General features: G+C 47.1%; 7 protein-coding genes across 7 annotated transcripts; 2 read left to right on the plus strand and 5 right to left on the minus strand.

The window, feature by feature from the left end:
- Positions 1-48: 48 nt before the first annotated feature.
- On the minus strand, positions 49-2,343 carry N7518_000575 (DNA polymerase epsilon noncatalytic subunit; the record flags this gene model as incomplete). Its single annotated transcript, XM_057181503.1, has 1 exon — positions 49-2,343. One exon carries the CDS (start codon positions 2,341-2,343, stop codon positions 49-51), a length of 2,295 nt encoding a protein of 764 aa, XP_057046853.1.
- Positions 2,344-2,711: 368 nt separating this feature from the next.
- On the plus strand, positions 2,712-4,129 carry N7518_000576 (SHNi-TPR domain-containing protein; the record flags this gene model as incomplete). The annotated part of the gene is made up of 2 exons (XM_057181504.1): positions 2,712-3,779; positions 3,848-4,129. The coding sequence occupies 2 exons, from the start codon at positions 2,712-2,714 to the stop codon at positions 4,127-4,129; spliced, it is 1,350 nt and encodes a 449-aa protein (XP_057046854.1).
- Positions 4,130-5,655: 1,526 nt separating this feature from the next.
- On the minus strand, positions 5,656-6,351 carry N7518_000577 (yippee/mis18 family protein; the record flags this gene model as incomplete). Its single annotated transcript, XM_057181505.1, has 1 exon — positions 5,656-6,351. The coding sequence occupies one exon, from the start codon at positions 6,349-6,351 to the stop codon at positions 5,656-5,658; it is 696 nt and encodes a 231-aa protein (XP_057046855.1).
- Positions 6,352-6,741: 390 nt separating this feature from the next.
- Positions 6,742-7,699, minus strand: N7518_000578 (ornithine decarboxylase antizyme; the record flags this gene model as incomplete). Its single annotated transcript, XM_057181506.1, has 4 exons — positions 6,742-6,958; positions 7,068-7,486; positions 7,543-7,601; positions 7,672-7,699. 4 exons carry the CDS (start codon positions 7,697-7,699, stop codon positions 6,742-6,744), a joined length of 723 nt encoding a protein of 240 aa, XP_057046856.1.
- A 732-nt stretch (positions 7,700-8,431) lies between these two features.
- On the minus strand, positions 8,432-10,472 carry N7518_000579 (cleavage polyadenylation factor subunit MPE1; the record flags this gene model as incomplete). Its single annotated transcript, XM_057181507.1, has 4 exons — positions 8,432-9,723; positions 9,779-9,879; positions 9,935-10,232; positions 10,301-10,472. 4 exons carry the CDS (start codon positions 10,470-10,472, stop codon positions 8,432-8,434), a joined length of 1,863 nt encoding a protein of 620 aa, XP_057046857.1.
- Positions 10,473-11,500: 1,028 nt separating this feature from the next.
- N7518_000580 (histidine biosynthesis bifunctional protein hisB) lies at positions 11,501-15,228 on the minus strand (the record flags this gene model as incomplete). The annotated part of the gene is given in 10 exon segments (XM_057181508.1): positions 11,501-11,590; positions 11,653-13,095; positions 13,168-13,292; positions 13,303-13,354; positions 13,907-13,957; positions 14,014-14,101; positions 14,164-14,296; positions 14,369-14,730; positions 14,795-15,134; positions 15,207-15,228. The coding sequence occupies 10 exon segments, from the start codon at positions 15,226-15,228 to the stop codon at positions 11,501-11,503; spliced, it is 2,706 nt and encodes a 901-aa protein (XP_057046858.1).
- A 1,476-nt stretch (positions 15,229-16,704) lies between these two features.
- Positions 16,705-19,167, plus strand: N7518_000581 (putative autophagy ubiquitin-activating enzyme ApgG; the record flags this gene model as incomplete). Its single annotated transcript, XM_057181509.1, has 7 exons — positions 16,705-16,895; positions 16,944-17,052; positions 17,106-17,887; positions 17,956-18,100; positions 18,156-18,620; positions 18,674-19,036; positions 19,087-19,167. 7 exons carry the CDS (start codon positions 16,705-16,707, stop codon positions 19,165-19,167), a joined length of 2,136 nt encoding a protein of 711 aa, XP_057046859.1.
- Between the last annotated feature and the right edge of the window lie 71 nt (positions 19,168-19,238).

Genomic DNA, 19,238 nt, shown 5'->3' on the forward strand with positions numbered 1-19,238 from the left:
TTCCTTTCATGATGCGTGAAATTCAATTAGATCGTTCCTACAACTAGGTTAACAGCGCTCTTCCCTGATCTTCCCTCGGTTGCGTAACACATCGTACTCGACCCATCTAGCCATGGGAGTACCACCTTCCGGTAGCAAGCGCCCGGGGTTCATAACATGACAGCCCTCATAGGTCATGCAAAACGGTGCAGCTTCCGGGTCTGCAAGTACCAGTGCGGTTGGCAGCGGGTACAACTGTAGGGCTGAGGCATTATCCCATAAGACGGGCCGCAATGGTAGTGGAAATGGGGAGATTGTTCCTTGGTCTAGGATGGTCTTGACGAGTCTGCGGGCCATTAACGCCCCAGACGAGGTGGTCGCAGCCTTAGTGCCTTGTTGCTGGCCCATGTCTTCAACCTGGTTCTCGCCTGCAGCAAGGACCGCATCACCAGTAGCACTACTAGAGGACTCATGCATTGTAACATCTGACTCGGTATCAAGAGTGGTGTTGACAGCGCTGCGTCTCAGCCTTCCCGATATATCATCCCGAAAGATGGCGATGTCATGCACTGGCCCAAACCACGAAAGACGTGCCGGATTTGAGGCCCAAATTGCCTCACCTGCGGGTTCGGGAGTTTGTGACCTATTCAACTCCGAGTTCGCTGTTGCAAATGCACGTCTGACTCGAGAGGTGAACAACTCCGGGATAGGTTGCCGTGGTATTGTTGAGGCTGCACCAGCAGAGAATGCCGATGCCCAAGGGTCATTATCACCTGGCACAAAGACAAAGGTCGAGTGTTGTAGCAACGCTGGGAAATCGGATAAGACCAGCGCTAATGAGTCGAAATATTCCTTGTATTCGATACTCCCGGCTCGGCCACACCCACTGATTATAGCTTTCTGCGCAAAATTGCCGATCAAGACAAAGGCTTGTGGGCGTTCGGGAAGAGACAGATCATTGTAGGTGCTGAAGACCTTCTTCAGGGCGTCCAGTGTCTTCATGTTGTCTAGATTGACTTCACTCATGATAGCAATTTTGAGCCTGATCGTTTCCGGTGCGTCTTGTTCTCCTCGTAGGCATTTTTCCTGGATTCTTCTCATCCGTGCACCTTGCGCACGTTCACTTCCCAATCCGAGAAAGTCAACCCACCCAAATCCACCACTAGAACTCAGCTCTCCGCTGCCGTGGCGGTTACTTGTTCCTAACGAGATATCACGTCGCTCACAGGGAGGTCCGCAGATTGATATGCCGACAAACTGTCCTCCGATTGCACCTCCGATTCCTGTATTCCCTCCCAATGCAGCACCTTTTACCATCTCTTCCTCTTCGTAAATGCCATCGACAAGCACAATCATGCCTGGCGCAAACCACGCGCCATCTTCAGGTATCATTCGGGCATGGCTCAAGTCCAATGCTACACTTCCAGTCAAGTCCACCAGGGATAAGTCTCCAGTAGGTGAAATGGCAAGCAATCCTAATAGTAAATGCGAGCTTCCACTTCTTCCCAGCAAATTTGCGATTGGCGTCAATTTATAGGATTGTCGGTGGGCAAGATTGGACGATGAACGTTGTAGTGAAGGAATAGCAGTGACACTCAATGAGCTCTGAAAGGATTCATTCCGGAGCAATCGCTGATACACAAGATTGTATCGATCTCGGAATAGTGCAGTTTTGTAAGATGGTGATGGAAACAAGGATGGCTTTGACTTTACGGCTTCGAAGTATTTCTTGTCGACGTTATACGTCAAGCGCGGAAGATCAAAGGCATCAATCATCTTGAGCCAATGTCTTGGGTGAAGTGACAGTTGTGTATCGTCTTCCTCGGCAGTTCCTTGTTTTGAGGTATCACCGGCTGTTTCAATCCGCCCATCATCTACACCCAGGGTGGATGTCTTCAAGGAACCATTTTGAGAAGTCGCTTTCCCTGCAACAACCCTTCCACCACTCATACTGCTCTCGAGGGTTTGCAGTATTGTCTTTAAGGACGCTCCTTTCCCTTCCTCGACAATCACGCCTCCGCCGGCTCTTTTCCATATCTTGGCAACCTCATCCAGGACTCGCTCTGCTAGGCCTTCCTCGCGCCATCCTGAGCCACAGTTCTTGCCCACAAACACTGCTAATAGTTGAAGCGCAGGTGATGATATTGTGAGATTATGTTTGCGGGTGAAGGTTCGAAAGGCTATTGGGCGCAGGGTTGATGGAGGGAGTAAGATTGGTAAAATCGAAGTTTTGGGGGGAGGCGCATTTCCCTTGGGTATTCTGAATGGACGTGCTGGTGTTCCAAATGCAGGCGAGGAGGAAGGAATAGGATCCCCTGTCGCCATTCTGAAGCGATCAGGATGTCGCGGTGTTGAGGCGTCCATATTGTCTCAAGACTTCAAGAAACGCGACAAAAGCCTTATAAATTGGGATTGATTCAAAAGCTCCAGCGAAAGTCAAGTGAGAGTACAAAAGGCTTTGGTAAGAATTCAGAGTATATGCATAATAAGAGGGGAGACGGGGTGGAAGAGAGAGGGAGAGAGACAGAGATCCAGAATTCAATTAAATCGAAGACGCGTGACACGCGCGCCGGAGCTAAAGCTTCTTCTTCCCATCTCCTCTCACTCTTTTTTTCACTTCACTCGGCTCTCCTACTTGAATCTTACTCTTACTTCTTTAAAAGGCTATTCTTTTCTTTTTATCAATTTGTTTCTTTCTTCTTTCACTACTCTTCACAAAAATCGCATTCACCATGACTGATCCACAGGACGGTCAATCTCCCGTCTCGGAGCAAGAGAAACGAACCCAACTCGATGACTTGATCGCACGGGCTGCTGCGAAAGATGCGACCAAAGACTACGACTCTGCCTCCGAGCTGTACTCCCAAGCTACCGAGCTTCAGGCCGAACTCAACGGCGAATTATCCCCAGAGAATGCCGATTTACTCTATGCCTACGGAAAGTCATTGTACAACGTGGCTGTGAGTAAAAGTGATGTCCTTGGCTCCAAGGTAGCCGGCGAACAACAACCACAATCCGGCAAAGCATCTTCAACAAATATATCCTCCGCTGGGTCGAAATCCACCAGTGATTCCCTTGTCCAAGACGCGATCACCAATTCGATGGCGGAAAAGTCATCTTCCACTAAGCGCGCAGGGAGAGAATCAGAGCCCACATCATCTAAACCATTCTTTCAGTTTACAGGAGACGAGAATTTTGTCGACTCCGAGGACGAGGATGAGGAAACTGCTGAGCAAGCCGAGGACGATGAAGAAGACGACGATTTCGCCAATGCCTTTGAGGTCCTGGATCTTGCCCGTGTTCTGTACCTCAAGAAGCTGAGTGCCGCAGAAGAGAATGATGAGGGCAAAGGAAAATCGACTACGATGTCCACGGACACAAAGCATATCAAGGAAAGAATCGCAGACACACACGATCTTCAAGCTGAAATCTCATTGGAAGCAGAGAGATTCAGTGAAGCGGTTACTGACTTGAAAACTGTTCTCGAATTGAGGAACTCGCTGTATCCTCTAGAAGATCCCTCTGTTGCTGAATGCCATTACAAGCTCTCTCTCGCCCTGGAATTCGCATCAGCCCAACAAGGTGGGGAGGAGGATAACAACGATAAACCCAAAGTTGATGAAGAGATGAGGAAGGAAGCTGCCACCCAGATGGAGTATGCTATCACGAGCTGCAAGGTCCGAATGGCCCAGGAGGAGAAGAAACTTGAGGCCGAGAAAGATGGGGATGAGGACAAGGCAACTGCAACAAAGCGAAAGATCGCCAATGTCAAGGAGATCGTCACTGAGATGGAGCAACGGGTAAGTTTTTCTCTCATGTCTGCCGTTGCCACATATTGTTGGAACTCGTTAATAATGAACTAAATCAGCTTGTTGATCTGCGCCGACCCCCTGTCTCAATTGAGCAGAACGACCAAGCCAACGAAGCTATGCTAAAGGGAGTTCTGGGTCAAATTATGGGTCAGTCCGCAACAGACCAGAAAGCCCAGCTTGATGCAGCTAGCAAGGGAGCAACAGATCTGTCTGCCTTTGTCAAACGTAAGCCTGCAAAGCAGCCAACCCAGCAACCTGAAACCGCCTCAAAAAGACCAGCCGAGGAACCCGCGGAGAATGGCTCCAAGCGGTCTCGCGTTGACGATGCTTCCTCGTAAACAAGGTGGTCTTGTGTCCTTTGGCTGAATCGGGGTTTTTTTTTCTTCTCTCATTTTCTCGCCGAAAGCCCTTAATTTCAAAGCTTATATGGCGAGGAATTGATCTTTATGCTAACTTGAAGGGACATAGAAAAGAGAGGCGTTTCGTCAATTTGACAACCTTAGATGGCTAAGAAACATAATAAGCTAGGTGTTTTCAAAGGCTGTTCTTTTCTTTGCTAGTAACACACATCTACTACCTAGCCAATCTGCCGCTAGTCACGCTTAACCAGGTTATTGGTAACTGGGATCAAATTGATTGTTGTCCATGTAGGTATTCATACTCCGTACGTAGGCAGAGATCGGCAAGGGAAAAAAAATGAAGGGGAAAAAAAGAAAATGATATGACAAGAGTGGGATTCGAACCCACGCGCTTTCGCATGACGGGTTTATAACCTAAACGTCACGCCTTAACCACTCGGCCATCTTGCCAGAACAGATATTAAATGTATTGACAGTATCCTCTTTATCCAATCAGACTTCATTATGTTTTCGTCAAATCGAATGTATAATGAACTAAATAGGATAAATGACTATACATAGTCTGTCTATCTGTCTACTGCCGAAATAGCTATCTATAATGTTTTATTATTAACCCAACAAAACGTATCGACGATATCGGAAAACTTGCAGATATGCTTCTTGATCCGTAAAGTATCGTAGATAAATCGTATATTGTGCCTCGCTATGCTAGTTTCCGAACGACACATCCTATCACATTCGCTTATGTCTACTGGTTGCTTCGACAACGAAGAACGACTCTGATCACGACCCTTGTTCAGGAAACCCAAAGTGATATATATACTAGCGCATAATCCCCAGGAATCACGAATATTTGGCCTTAGTTAACAGCCTGCTACCAATGCTATCGCCGGAGAAGTTATTGTTGCCGCCATAGCTATCCTACTTATGACTAGAGCTGGACTTGTTACCGTAGCTGGAGGAGTCATTGTTGCTACTACTGTATGTCATAGATACAGGTATCAGCTTCTGTTTTTAAATATTAGTCTGAGAGCCGCGAGGAATATTATTCATGTGGAAGAGGAGGTAACAGAAATACAAGCCTTCGAGGAAGTGTGTAGAGAAAATGCTGTAGGGTAAGCCGTGCTCTGGTATTGACTGTTTACTTCACTATTACCTTGCTATACCATACGTACATATCTACGCCCTCTGTCAAGTCGCACCGTCTATGTAGGGATATAGGAGGCTTAATCTCATAGTTTCTCTTTCATATATCATCGAACTCATCTAAATTACCAGGGTGCTAATGAATTCAATGAATCAAATCCTGTACGAAATGCTAGGCTTCCGGGGGAAAAAAAAGAGAAAAAAATACAAATCATAGATCGCAAGCTCATGTTGGCTACTATTATAGTAAATTCGTATGCAATAGAAAAAAACGCAAGACAACGTTGTTGAAAAGGGTATCAGATCACATTACGCAATGACCTCATCCCACGAGGTCCAACCCTAGGATTTCTTGCAACTTATGAAATTCCCCACATCGCAGGTCGACGTTTGATCTGACGGTTTCTTCGACGTGCAGCAAGTCCAGGGCTCCATATTCCGGCGAACAGGTCCTCACACTCATCCTCGTCCTGGCTGTCAAACTCCGTATTTGCTGGGCCAGACTGGATTCCATATTGGCGGTCGGCTTTCATAGTCTGATCCACCCCAGGTGAGGATTCCCAGCATGAAGAGGCGGCGATTTTCTTGGTTTCCAGAATGAACTTGCCAACCTTGTACCGCTGTGATTCTTCTTCGGCTGCAACATACTTCCAGCCCAGGACACTGTCACAGAATGTACAGGTGATATCGCTGACTGTATGTGCCCCTGTAACAAGCTGGCGAGGAACTGGACGCTGCAATACCGTATTGGGGAGGGAGGCTGTAGGCGAAGACGAGGCGCTCACCGACACAGCAGTGGCTACTGGCTCTGCCGACACAAGATAGGCACGGCCATGGCGACCTGTAAACCCTTTGCTAATAATCTGGGAAGTCCAGCAAAGATGTGAGGCACAGCCTGCACAGCACAGATAGGAAACATGACCGTCAAGATACTTCGCGGTCTTTGTGGTTTGGGGTATACGGTCTGTTGGAGAAAGCCCCGCACTTTGTTTTGAAAACACCGAGGGAAGGAGGAACTTGGGGAACTGGAGTCTTTTGACACGCTCCTTAGACATCCTGGGAGATGTTTAAATAGGATGCTTCACTCTGAGAGACCTTAAAAGGCTTCCCAATGTTGAAAGGGAGGTATACCCAGGTGAATGGTGAAAGCAGCCCTGGGAGTGAGGTCATATGGACATAACTTATCTCTTATCGTATCGGTGTCACGGCTTTTTTTTCCCGTGAAAGCGGGGGAAAGTGACAATTTCATTAGAATAGTGTATAGTTATATGGAACTATGCAATAATACGCATGAAAAACAAATCAAAATAAGGAAGCAAGAAGCAATATTCGATAGTCGGAATAAAAGGACAGTCGCCTTGTGCAAAAGCTCAAGCATCAGGACATAAGCAAAATCCATGACTCCAATCCAAACGAAATAAACGCATCACACAATGATGCTATTGCTAGACTTCAGCGACCAAGAAAAGCCATTTATTACTAAGGCAGGGCCCTTGATCACTGTGTGAGACCCAAGGCGCCAAGGTGGTGAGGCTGAATCCACACCATCCTAAACTTCGCACAAGCTCCATTTCATCTGTGCGCTGGGAGCGACTGACACAGGCAACTATTTGCGAACACCCAAAGGTAGCGATATCGGCGAGTTCGAACAGAGCGATCAAGCTAAGGGGGGTGAAAGGTCAGCAGGTGAATCAAACACACATGGAGGACTGTGACTAGGCAAAAGGGGAAAGCCTTGACTTGTACAAGGAAACGCAAGGGGCGTACATACCCTGACTTGAGGCCGTGTTCAAGTGCACGGTCCTCGAAGAAAACGAACAAGGTCCGCTCCTTATTGTGTTCAGCCACAAATCCACGGTAGATAGCATCACTGGTATAATCCCACACTTCTATCCATTGCTGGATTCGAGCATGCTGGAGCCCGATTTGATTTGACTGGACATTTCGGAACGCATCCATCCCCAGTGACTCCTGTCCCACGAAATTCCTCTCACCCAGGAATGTCGCAGACAGTCTGTCACAGAAGAGTCTCTCACACTCTTCCGGGATGTTATGCGTTGCCTCCCCCTTGTACTCTGGCCAATTGTTTCCAGGCCAGGTTCGTTCCGCGCGGGAATCGAGGATGTCGTGGGGAGGACTTGAAAGAGACGATTTAGTCCCCGAAGGGACCTCAGGGATACCACTGTACCCCTAATCTCAAGATTAGATCGAGAAACATAGATGATGTTTGGTTACGAGATACTTACCGGCGCCCAGGGTAGTGCAATAGTGGAAGCCGTGGACCTTGGAGGTAGACGGCTCAACACTGTAGCAAGTAGCGAGAACGGTGCTCTGGGAGTCTTGGTCGAGGAACCGTTGCATTTGATTGCAATTACTACTGTGGTTATTCATATATTTCGCCATGATGGTTGATCTTTCAGATAATTGTTCTGGGAGGGATTTGATGAGCGGTGTAGGTCAAGATATCGAACTAGGTTGAAATTTGAAATTTAAATGAAGTAGAGAAGACACGATGAAGATGGTTGGTGTTTTTTGAGAAGAAAATCGAATGGTCTGATTGATGTTGAACAGGGGAAGCGGACGGAATTGGACGGAGTGGACGGTGTGGAAGTAGAGACGGTGTGAATGGGCCCAGTCACCTGACCCTCCCTCTGCATTTGGAATATAAAATCATTTTATATTTCCTCATCTTTCTTCCTTTGGTGAACTATTATTGTTATATATCATGGGCTTACTTTCTTGTACTATGCATGATTTCTACCAGTTGTTAATGTCCATAAAGAGGGTGTTATTAAAACTAAGTAGTTACACTGCCCAACGGTAGACATTAATTGAACGGATTGGTGGCATTATAGCCACATGATACTCGATATTAATTCCTAAGTCCCGGTCAAAGTGATATAACAGAGGTGGGAAACTATGATGAATTGAATTATTCTTATTGCGGCTATGGTAGTAGTAGTACACGCTCTGAAGGTAAAAAAGAAACCTCTTCGGAATGAGATGAAAAAGAAACAAAAAAAAAAAAGAATAAGTAGGAAAAAAAGACAAAGCCGCTGTAAATAATATGCATATACAAAGTGTGTACTAGGAAACCATAATGCAAATCCATGCAAGCCATCGCCACTTCTCTATTCAAAGCTCCCTGTAATCGCTAGGCCGAACCCGTCGGTTTCTAGCCTGATGACGTTGCGGATTCACAGGTTGACGAAAATACGGTGAATCCTCTTCTCGGGAATAAGGTGTGCTGAAAGCCGTCCGCTGCTGATTTGAGAAATTGTTCATTCCAGAGTTTGGGCCTTGGAACCCATTCTGGGGCATGGGGAACATCATTGAAGGGTCTCCATTGAACATGTTAGGAAATCCGTTGGGCATGCCACCATTGCTTTGATCGAACATTCCAGCTTGGAGAGGATTGAAAGGCATGTTCATGGGATTCCATCCTGGGCCCATTCCACTGGGGAAGCCATTGGCAGATGCCATCGCCATGGGGTTCATAAACCCCATGGCTTCATTACCGAATCCAGGAGCCGAGAATGGCATCATAGGCATGCCTTGCATTGGCCCAAAGCTGTTGAAGCGCATATCCTGATTATTAAAATTCACTGGGGCAACACCAGGCGCACCGTCTTGGACGCTATTAGCCTGGGTCGGAACGTCGGAATGACCATCATCTGCCTTCTGTTTCTTGAGCACGTTACCCGGCTCAGAGTTCGCGGTTTCATTCCGGCTAGTGGGCTCGTCCTCAGCGGATCTTTTCCTGGATTGTGTGGACGAAGTCTCTTGAGTTTGATTGAGTGGGCTCTGCTCTTTGGTGGCGGAAGACTCCTTGGGCTCAGTTTCGGAGACGTCGGGGGTAGGAGTACCATTAGGGCCTGCGACGACTTTTTCCTTCTCCTTCTTGGCTTCAGCCTTGTCGGCTTCATATTCCTTAATTTTTGATGCAGCTTCATCATCGGGGGTGAGGTTATCAAGTAAGACCCCCTCTGTAGCACATCCCGGGCAAACAAAGTCACTTTCAATCAAGGCATTTGAAATACAATCATTGCAATATGTCCTCTGGCAACATGGTGTCTTTGTTGGCTCTAAAAACATCCTCTTGTCAATTGGGCACTCCAGACCTCGAGCTTGCAATGCTTTGCTCTCCTCGGCAGCTGCCGCCTCAGCTGCTGCTGCCGCCGATGCCTTCGCCTTTTCTTGGTACAATTCCCAGGCTGCCTTGTCTGGCTTTGCAATAACAAAGTCGCCATCAGCATTCACCATGACCCCTGTATTCCTTGAATCTTCGGTGGAGCCATCGGGGGCCAGAGATTCTGGTTTGTCGACCTTGGTTTGAAGTGAACGTGGTATGCCGGTTGATCGTTTGACTCTATATTTGCCGTCGAACTTGGGGTCGTTATTCGTAGGACATGCTTGGATCCAGTGACCTGCGTACAACGGTCAGCGTTCTGTAGGTGGGGTGATTTGATTAGAGGTGCATACCTTTTTCCCGGCAACGGTAGCAAAGATACCCTGGAGGCGGAGGGTGGTCGGGTACATTGACCGGCTTCCCTCTGCCACGACCAAATGGAACGGGTGTTGCGCTAAATTATATTAATATCTCCAACATAATCAAACATCCGGTTGAAGTGTGCTTACTTTGCCATTTCTTGTTGCTGCTCTTGCCATTGGCTAGCCTGCAGGTTGAACAGAGCGTTGATCTTCTCTTCTTCTGTTTGTGCATTATTGAGTTCGAGGACGTTGTTGTTGACGGATTGCCCTGATCCGGGTGTTACTCGGCTCATCGAGGGTTCGTTGCGAGGAGCACTGCGAGCATTGACTGGCATCTTGCCTGAAACATAACGAGCAGCACCGCCCTTACCAGGGCGCGCTGCAGGCAATCGGCGGGCGATCACGGAAGTCGATCGAGGGATTATAGTGGTGTCATCGTCGTATTCTATTGAATCTCAGAAGACTTGCTGTTAGTCAGGAGCAAATGAAACACATTGGAACAAAGTAACATACCCTCTCTAGTGTCCTCATTGTAGATCGACAGCTCAAAGTCACTCCCATCGCCCAATCTACTTTGGCTGATAATCTCTCTTTTGAGCTCAAAGACCGAAATACCAGTGCCATCGAAGGTGACCCTTGAGGGTTCTTTCTGGGATTTGAATTTGAAATGAACAGAGGATGACATTGTATTCAATTTGGGAGGGGGATGGGTGCAACAAAGATGGCCGTAGGTGTATTAAGACCCAGATTTAGGGGCACCGTCGCCGTGTACAGTGAGCAATAGGGGATAATAAAGAGAGGAATGAAAAAAACTCGTGAGATGAAGTGAAACTGGTGTATCACCAGGCACAACAAAGAAAGGCCGGGTAACAGACGTTATCTGTTCAAAGCACAGAGAAAGCACGAGATATTTTTTTTAAAAAAAGCAGGGATCAATAGACCACTGAGACAATGGATGTGTGAATGAGAATCTTTTGAATGCTGAATGGTGAGTGTTCAGGTCACTGCATACAAATGGAGATCAAGGAATTGATGAATACGATGATCGAACACTGGCGCTGAATTAAAAAAAGGTGTATTCAAGAGAGATTGATGGTCTGCCCCGTCCTTCAAGTGATTCGCAGAGCCACCCTAGCACCCTGACCTGTGTCGGACCTTTTTGAAGATCCTTGCAGACACCAAACCCAGTTATACAGACCTGTTAGGAATGAGCAAATTCGCTGTCAAACGACCGAAACCGAGGTGTCGCAGTTGTTAAGTAATATAGTTCGGTGGTGATGAAGGCCGAGAGGGTATCGTCAAAAAATCGAAATTTAGCAAGAAAGAAGCTAGGTACGTGGGTGGTGAGGATAGGACTTTTGGAGCGCCGCGGGTATTGACTTGGGGAGAGGAGAAGGTGAAGTGGCAAGTGAGGAAAAGTCAGATGATTTGTGTCTGTCTCCACCGCCTTGTAGACCGCCTTTGGTGTATCATGTGACTTTCCGGGCGGGCCAATAGCTGTATCTGCCCCGGGCCCTTCAACATTCTATTGGAATCCATTATCTCAAACATCTTGTGTGTATTGAATTGTTTCTGTGCTTCACATTTGAACTGTATAGTATCTTGGTTGATGGGCTTGACCCCCATGACATCTATTCTCTATTCTCGTATAAAAACGTAAAATTTGCAAAATATGCCCATGTGAAGATATCACACCTTTGAATAGCCGAGTCTTTAAATCTCAGCCTCAAATTGGCGGACCAGGAATCCCTCAGATTGAAGGTAGTCTTTCACTTGAGTTACGGTATATTCACCACGGTGGAACTGGGACATGGTCAGAGACTCTGTTGTGAAAGAAAATAATAGTTGGAAGAATGTAAACTTACCATTCCTGCTCCCAATGCTGCATCGGTGGTGGTTTTGTTGAAGACCTCTGCAAAGTGCGCAGGTACACCAGCCCCGCTTGAAGCGATGACTGGAATCTTGATCGAAGCTTTGACATCTCTGATCAATTCCAGATCAAATCCACTGTTGCTTCCATCTTTATCGATGCAATTCAGAAGAATTTCACCAGCTCCCATGGCCTCAACAGCCTGCACGAGTTGCCGCACATCGATATCGCGAGTTTCCCTGCCACCTTTGACGGTGCACTGGTACCAGCAGTAGCTTTGCCCAGTTGAGTTGGGGAACTCGGTCTTAATTGTATGGTGATGGGTGTCTTCTGGCTTATCCACATATACCCGCTTGGGGTCGACACTCACCACGACAGCCTGCTTTCCATAGGCCTTGGATATCGTCTCGATTGCGGTTTTGCCACTCAACTTTTCACCGGCGTTGTAATAGTCCTCAGCGGCAAAGACAGAATCGGAGCCAATGCTGACTTTATCGGCTCCAGACTTGAAATACATCGTTGCCACATCCAGAGCAGGGACATGGGTGCCATCAGTGTCGACGGTATCTTTGATTCCTCCACCAATGGTCAAAGGCACAAAGACAGTCTCTGATGTTCGTCGCAGAATTTCAAGCATGGGAGTATCGGCAATGGGGCAGTTTCGGAAAGAGGTGATGTTCAAAAAGGTCACTTCATCTGCTCCTTGTTCGTAATATTTCTTAGCCATGTCAACAGGCTTACCGAGATTGCGAACGCTGCCGCCGGCATCTGTTCCACTCTTCTCTCGGACATCATATTGGTCACCTTTGGTGACAACCAAGTCACCAGAGTCGTTTGTGCGAACATCAAGGCAAGCAATAACACGACGAGTGAGCCCATTTTCTTTGCCAGTGACCAGGTCCTGTGAGAGCGACTGGAATTGATCGCCATTTAAGAATGCGCGTATGGCCCGTAGCCCAGCCACACCACTCTTCTCCGGGTGAAATTGGGCGCCAAAGATGTTACCCCGACTGATAGCACCGATGAACTCTTCCTCGCCATATGTGGCTGTAGCCACAGACCAGCCGTCACTTTCCAATACACCCGGGTTGTAGGGGGCCGCATAGGAGTGGACGTAATAATACTTGCTAGTCGGCCTCAGACCATAAAAGCTTTCGTGTTTTGTGCCATCTGATCCCGTGTTGATTGCAGAATTCCATCCAATGTGTGGTACACTCTTCGAGGTGTCGTTGAATTTTTGAATGCGCATAGGAATAACGCCAAGCCCTGGAACGTCGTTGTCCTCCTCTGAGCCCTGGAAAAGGGCTTGCAGGCCAACACAGATCCCCATGAAAGGCTTCCCCGATTCGATATGCTGTCGGATGGGCTCCAAAAATCCTCCTTTGTCAAGTTGGGAGAGACAATGGCCAAAATGGCCAACACCGGGGAGTATCAGTTTCTATGATTCTGCTGTTAGCAACGGCATGGTCATGAGCCAATGGTGCTGGAATTGATCCGGGATTTGACTAACATCGGCATTTTTCACATCCTCTGGGGTTTTGACCCATTCGACATCATATCCGACTTGGTTAATCGCATTGACCAGGGAGCGGATGTTCCCCGCCACGTAGTCCAGCAAGTGGACGGTAGGCATGGCTGTAAGAACTTAGGCCAAAAGGACAATGGTGATCGCAGCTGGAAGCGGGTAAGGTATTGGACTATCGAGGTTGAACCAACACCGAAAAGCATCCAGCTATAAAAACCGTCGAGGGGTTCCTTGAAGACCCCCGCCAAAATCCGCACGCTGAGTCATACCTTTTTTTTCTTCTGCCGGACAAAATGCGGAGAAAATAAGTACATTAGGGTACTTCTTTAAAGCGTAAAGTTACTATATAATCTAAGTTCCTTCCATACTTTATAAGTACCTGTGAGTCATAGTATTTTCTTTAGACAATAGTTAACTACTAATAGCCCTAGGACATTTGGTTTCCATCAAGGACCTCCTCCTCTTTAATTGCAATGTTATTTGGACGAGTTACTTTGTACAATAACTTTGACATACCCCTGAGTGGTGGAAATGTTCACTGATGCAGGTGCATTTTTCTCTTCACTAAGGTTGGGATGCCCTGCGCCTTTACCGTCGTATTGTGGGTTATTGGGTTTCGGTTGTGACTGGTATCTTGGGTGCCTGAAGAACGATGAGCCCATTTGTAGGCTGTTATATAGTCAGTTATGCATAAAGAGAAATGAGGGCATAGAAGATTAGCTACCGGGTGGAATTGCCGTAGCCGTACGCCTGCTTCTTGTAAGATAGCCGCACTCTGTATGTTCAAATTAGATTAATTAGAACCCTTGGAATGAACAAGCATTGACTTACGTCACTATCCATGTTGTACCCTTGAGAGTAAACGACCTCCGAAATTCCAACTTGGGCTATCTTAACAGTGCATGTCAAGCAAGGGCATCTGCAATCCACAGTAAGATATTTTGTCTTTTAAACAGTTCATAGAAGAATGAATAGACTTACGTATCACAGTAGAGGATCGTCCCCTCTCGGATCCGCTCTCGGCCTGCTTCCAATAACGCGTTTTCTTCGGCGTGAAGGCAAAGACAGGTTGAGAGGCCGACTCCTCCTCCATCCCCGCGATTGCACCGTGGACCTATAATGATTTCTAGTGAGCCAAATGGACAATAGAGCCATTAGAGTTATTCAGTTCTGGCCTGTATCGTACATCCGCCTTGGTTGCAGTTCCGGAGATGCCGTGGCGTCCCATTGTATCCTGTGCTGATGACACGACTCTCTCGAACGAGCACACATCCCACTCTTCTTTTCATGCAGTTGCTTCTTCGGGCAGCAAGAGAGGCCAGCTGCATGAAATACTGGTCCCAATTTGGCCTCAACCGTTGTTCGTTTTCCAGGTCCAGGGTTTGTAAAGCCGAGTGTAACTCTTTGAGGCCTGTCGAGGAGTTGAATAGGCGCAATTGAGCTTTGTCGGTCAAGTATACACGTCCAGTATCCTGATCGTAAAGATTATGATCGTTCCACATTATGAACTTTTCAAGCTCAGGCGGATCCAATTGTCTTCTCCAACATCTTTTTTCAATCAAAGAAAAAGAAAATCAGCTCTCGGACTTCAGTCACATGTATCATCACGAACCTGTCGGCAAATCGTTTCCATCGGAGGCCGATTGGCGCATCCACGCTCACGAGGAGGAAGAAGGGGCGCAAGAGGAATCGATCTAGGGTAGTAGGATCTGCAATGTCTGTAGTAACCCAGCGTTCTTGCCATCTTTTTGTCGCAAAGTCGAGTAGAGAGTCGGCATCTTGAAATATAAGCTCTGGTGACTTGGGGTCTTTTTTTCGGATCTCCGACACTTGCAGTCGCAGGTCATCCTCTAAATCGGTGGTGTGGTATTGGGGTGTGTCGGCGAGTTCAAGAAGCTGAAACCCTTGCTGAATCAGGTAGTCAGCAATCGCATGTTTGCCAGCGCAAATGCCTTTTGACGTATATCCTCGTTAGCTCGTCCCGTGTCGGGTGGGGGTTTGGTTTGCAAGAATTATCTACTGACCTCCACATAAGCCGATGAGCATTTTCAGGGTGTTTAATGATTGTACTGTCTAAAAGAAGAGAAGAAAAGAAGAAAGAAGTGGGGCAGAGCAAAGCGCGACGCGACCTTATCGGCCTGATAGCGGGATGTTGCCCATATACTCCAGGGTTGGGTAGCTGTATAGACAAGTATAGCTCTTGGCGTCTGTAAGGTTAGCCTATGGTTGCATCGTTCATGATGCTTTAGTCTATCTTCTTATTGATGCATTTTCACTATCTTCTTTTGATTTATTTACACACGGATATTTAGATCCTTATTCCCATGTACCAAAAGAAACAGAACAGATAAATACAGCGCACCTCTATGCTATGAATGCATATATAAGGCCTATGGTTTAATTGTGGCCTAGTGATAGTATGCTGTATTCTCTCGCAGGTGGTTTCCTATGCCTAATGTACTTCTCCTTGCCATTCAACTACCATATCTGACTTTAACCAGCCACCATCAGAAACTATATAATCAAGCCTCCTATCCATGGATGTCCCTGTTTAGGCAGTTCAACTCACCGGCGCAAATATGTATGTATATCATCCTCGTGCATTCCGCTGAGCTGGGACATAGGGCTTGGGCCGGTGGCTACTCGTGTTGAGTATACCAGTAACTGCACGAAATCAGAACCCTACTTTATTTGCTTATTACCGGTGTCTATCTTGCTATCAAGATGCGTATATGGTTTCATACCAAATTCAACATTAACAAAGAAAAAGTAAAGTCCGAAATATTGGAAAATCCGATCTTTTTATATTGCGAAGCTTAAGCGACGTTAAAATTGATGATCCATTGCCAGGAAGGCGTCGTCCCTTCCTGAGATCCCTTTATGTACGGCGCGGACGTCGGAGCTGTTAGATGGAGCCCTAGCTGGGAATGGCATCCGCGTCGTTGGAGGTTTGTAGTGGGGATTTGGTTTGCTCATCAGTGCGTTGTATTGACTAAGGTATTATTTGGGGTCGCAAGTACGGACCCCTTTGATAGATCCAGTTGGTGACACAGTTATGACGGCAGCATCCTCGGGTTATACGGTGGCCGGGTCTCTATAGACGATAAAAAATTAACGAAATGAGATGCATCCTCTCATATCATTCAGAATGTGGTGATAAGAGGTGGTGTTAAATGTCGCGCTACGAGTGTTAACGGTGTGTCTCAGTTAATTTCGCTCCTCTAAAACTTGAGGACGGATGAACTCCTCCTTAGTTTTATTTACATTTTCGGGATAAAGCTCTTGGCTTTGGGTACATATGTAGTGATCATTTTCACATGAAGCAAGTGTGAAGGTAAATGTGGATAGATAAACCTTCACCCCCGCCGCGGGCTCCTCGTGACATCAGACCCTTTCACCTCACTACACACCTTTACACCTCCCTCCCCCCACCCTTGCTAACTGCTACATCCAACCTTCCAAGTCTATATCACTCGGGAGTTGATAAGCTATTCTTCTCGTTCTCTCCCCTGTTCCTCCAAGATGCAGTACGCACCGTTTGCCTCCGACATCGAATTACCCTTCTATACTTCACTGGCTTCCCATAAGATCAACCATGACAAACTAGATGATTCCGCCCGGCCTGTTCTGGGACTATATGAGATCCGTCCGTCTGATCCCGAAGCTGCGTCGTGTCGTATTCAAATCCATGGGAACGCCCTAACCAGCAGCGAGTAAGATAAAACAAAATGTTCCTGAAAGCCCTTCTAACAGCGACCTAGGGTCCCGGCTGGCTATTACAGAGCAGAGGGCATGATCAAAAATGTCAATACTGTTGAGGAATATCGAAACATGGACAGATCCAAACTGCTCCATCAAGCTGGACAAATGGTAGGAATCAACCTTAGCCAGTTGCCTTAGAGAGAGATACTAATCAACTCCAGATATGGGATGCCATTCATGACGGAACAATTCTTTCTTGTCCCTCCTTACTCTGCAGTTTCGTGATTGTATCTTTCGCAGACCTCAAAAAATACAAGTTCCACTACTGGTTTGCTTTCCCAGCAATCCATTCAGATCCTCAATGGGTCCCCGTGCAACCAACAGACCAAGTATTCCAGCCACACCAGGATAATAGTCTTGACAACTTGAAGGGAATACACTTATCTCCACATGAAAGCACTGCCTTGGTGGAAGCGGTGGAAACATGGTCATATATGGTGGATCCTCGACAACGAGGGTTTTTTTTGGCTCGAAAAGTCAGAGAGAATTCCGATAACGCATCCTCAGGTGATTCCGGAACGAAGAATGCCCAACAAGGCGACACTTCAAATATAAACTGGCAGATAGCGTCACTTTCCGAATATGAAAATGGGTTTTTCAAAAATGTCGCTACTGAAGACCGCTATTTCTGTTTCGCAGACCCATCAAATTATGAACAGGCCCCAGGATGGATGTTACGAAACCTGCTTGTTCTGATCAAGCAGCGATGGGGCATCGAAAGGGTACAATTGATACGCTATCGCGACGTGCACGCGAGGCGTGATCAAGGGCGCAGTACAGTAATTCAGCTGGAGTCAAGTTCAAAACAAGAGACTGAGACACCGAGATCACTGCAAAGTCAAGGGTCGTTACCACTGCCAAAGGTGACCGGTTGGGAACGCAACTCGACTGGGAAATTAGCCGGGAGAATTGTCAACCTTACAGAGTACATGGATCCTAAGAGGTATGGCATTAATTTGGAGATAACCAAATTGAATGAAGACTTGATCAAGCATGCTAATTTTCCTGAAGATTGGCAGACCAGTCGGTTGATCTCAACCTCAAACTTATCAAATGGCGGATCAGCCCGACGCTCGATCTTGAAAAAATCAAGAACACGAAATGTCTATTGCTAGGGGCTGGTACATTAGGCAGCTACGTCTCCCGGAATCTGCTGGTATGTGGACGTCAACTTCCCTGCCAAAAATTTGTTCTAATCATCCACTACATAGGGCTGGGGCGTGAAGAAGATCACTTTCGTCGACAATGGGACGGTTTCATTTTCTAACCCTGTTCGGCAGCCACTATTCAATTTCGAAGACTGCTTGAACGGTGGTGTCCAAAAAGCACTTCGAGCATCCGAAGCCCTAACCCAAATTTACCCGGGAGTAGATACTAAAGGTTATGTGTTCTCGGTGCCCATGGCAGGCCATCCTATTGTGGACGAAGCGGCGACCAGGGCCGATTTTGATCGTCTCAAGACACTGATTGATGAACATGATGCTATCTTCCTTCTCATGGATACCCGAGAATCACGATGGCTGCCCACAGTGATGGGAAAGGCGGCTGGGAAAATTGTGATGAATGCAGCTCTAGGATTTGATTCCTTTGTGGTGATGCGCCATGGTATCATGGAGGATGAAAATCCAGCTGAGCTTGGGTGCTATTTCTGCAACGATGTGGTAGTACCAGCTAATGTAAGATTATCCAAAGAAGGGACCTGCTTTATACAGAACTGACTGCGGGATAGTCTATCAAAGATCAAACTCTCGACCAGCAGTGTACAGTGACCCGCCCTGGAGTGGCTCCTATAGCCTCTGCACTTCTGGTGGAGCTTTTCGTGTCAATACTTCAGCACCCCCGAGGCGCTGCCGCACCAGCCCCCATAGCCCGAAATACTGAGCGTGATGATCACCCCTTAGGAAGTGTGCCCCATCAAATACGAGGGTTTCTCTCGAATTTCGAGAACTTGTCTGTCACCGGCAAGAGTTATTCGAGCTGCAGTGCATGCTCGGATAAAATTGTCAGTGCATACCGCGAGCACGGTTGGGACTTTGTGCGAAAAGCCTTGAACGAACATGGCTATGTCGAAGAATTGAGTGGACTAAGAGAGGTCAGTCGATGCCTAAAAAACGACTTGATCCCAAACTGACGAATATGAAGGTTCATGAGAAGGCGGAAGCAGCACTAGCCGATATTGACTGGGACGAGGCATCTGACAATGAGGAGATCGAGATCCTTTAGACAGACTGCATGGTTCGGCACTTCGGCTATGCTGTGATCTGTCAACACGTAAGTCCGAAAAAGCTTTAGTC

Source organism: Penicillium psychrosexuale (genome assembly GCF_028828465.1).
Source record: "Penicillium psychrosexuale strain IBT 29551 chromosome Unknown utg000001l, whole genome shotgun sequence".
NCBI lineage: Eukaryota > Fungi > Ascomycota > Eurotiomycetes > Eurotiales > Aspergillaceae > Penicillium > Penicillium psychrosexuale.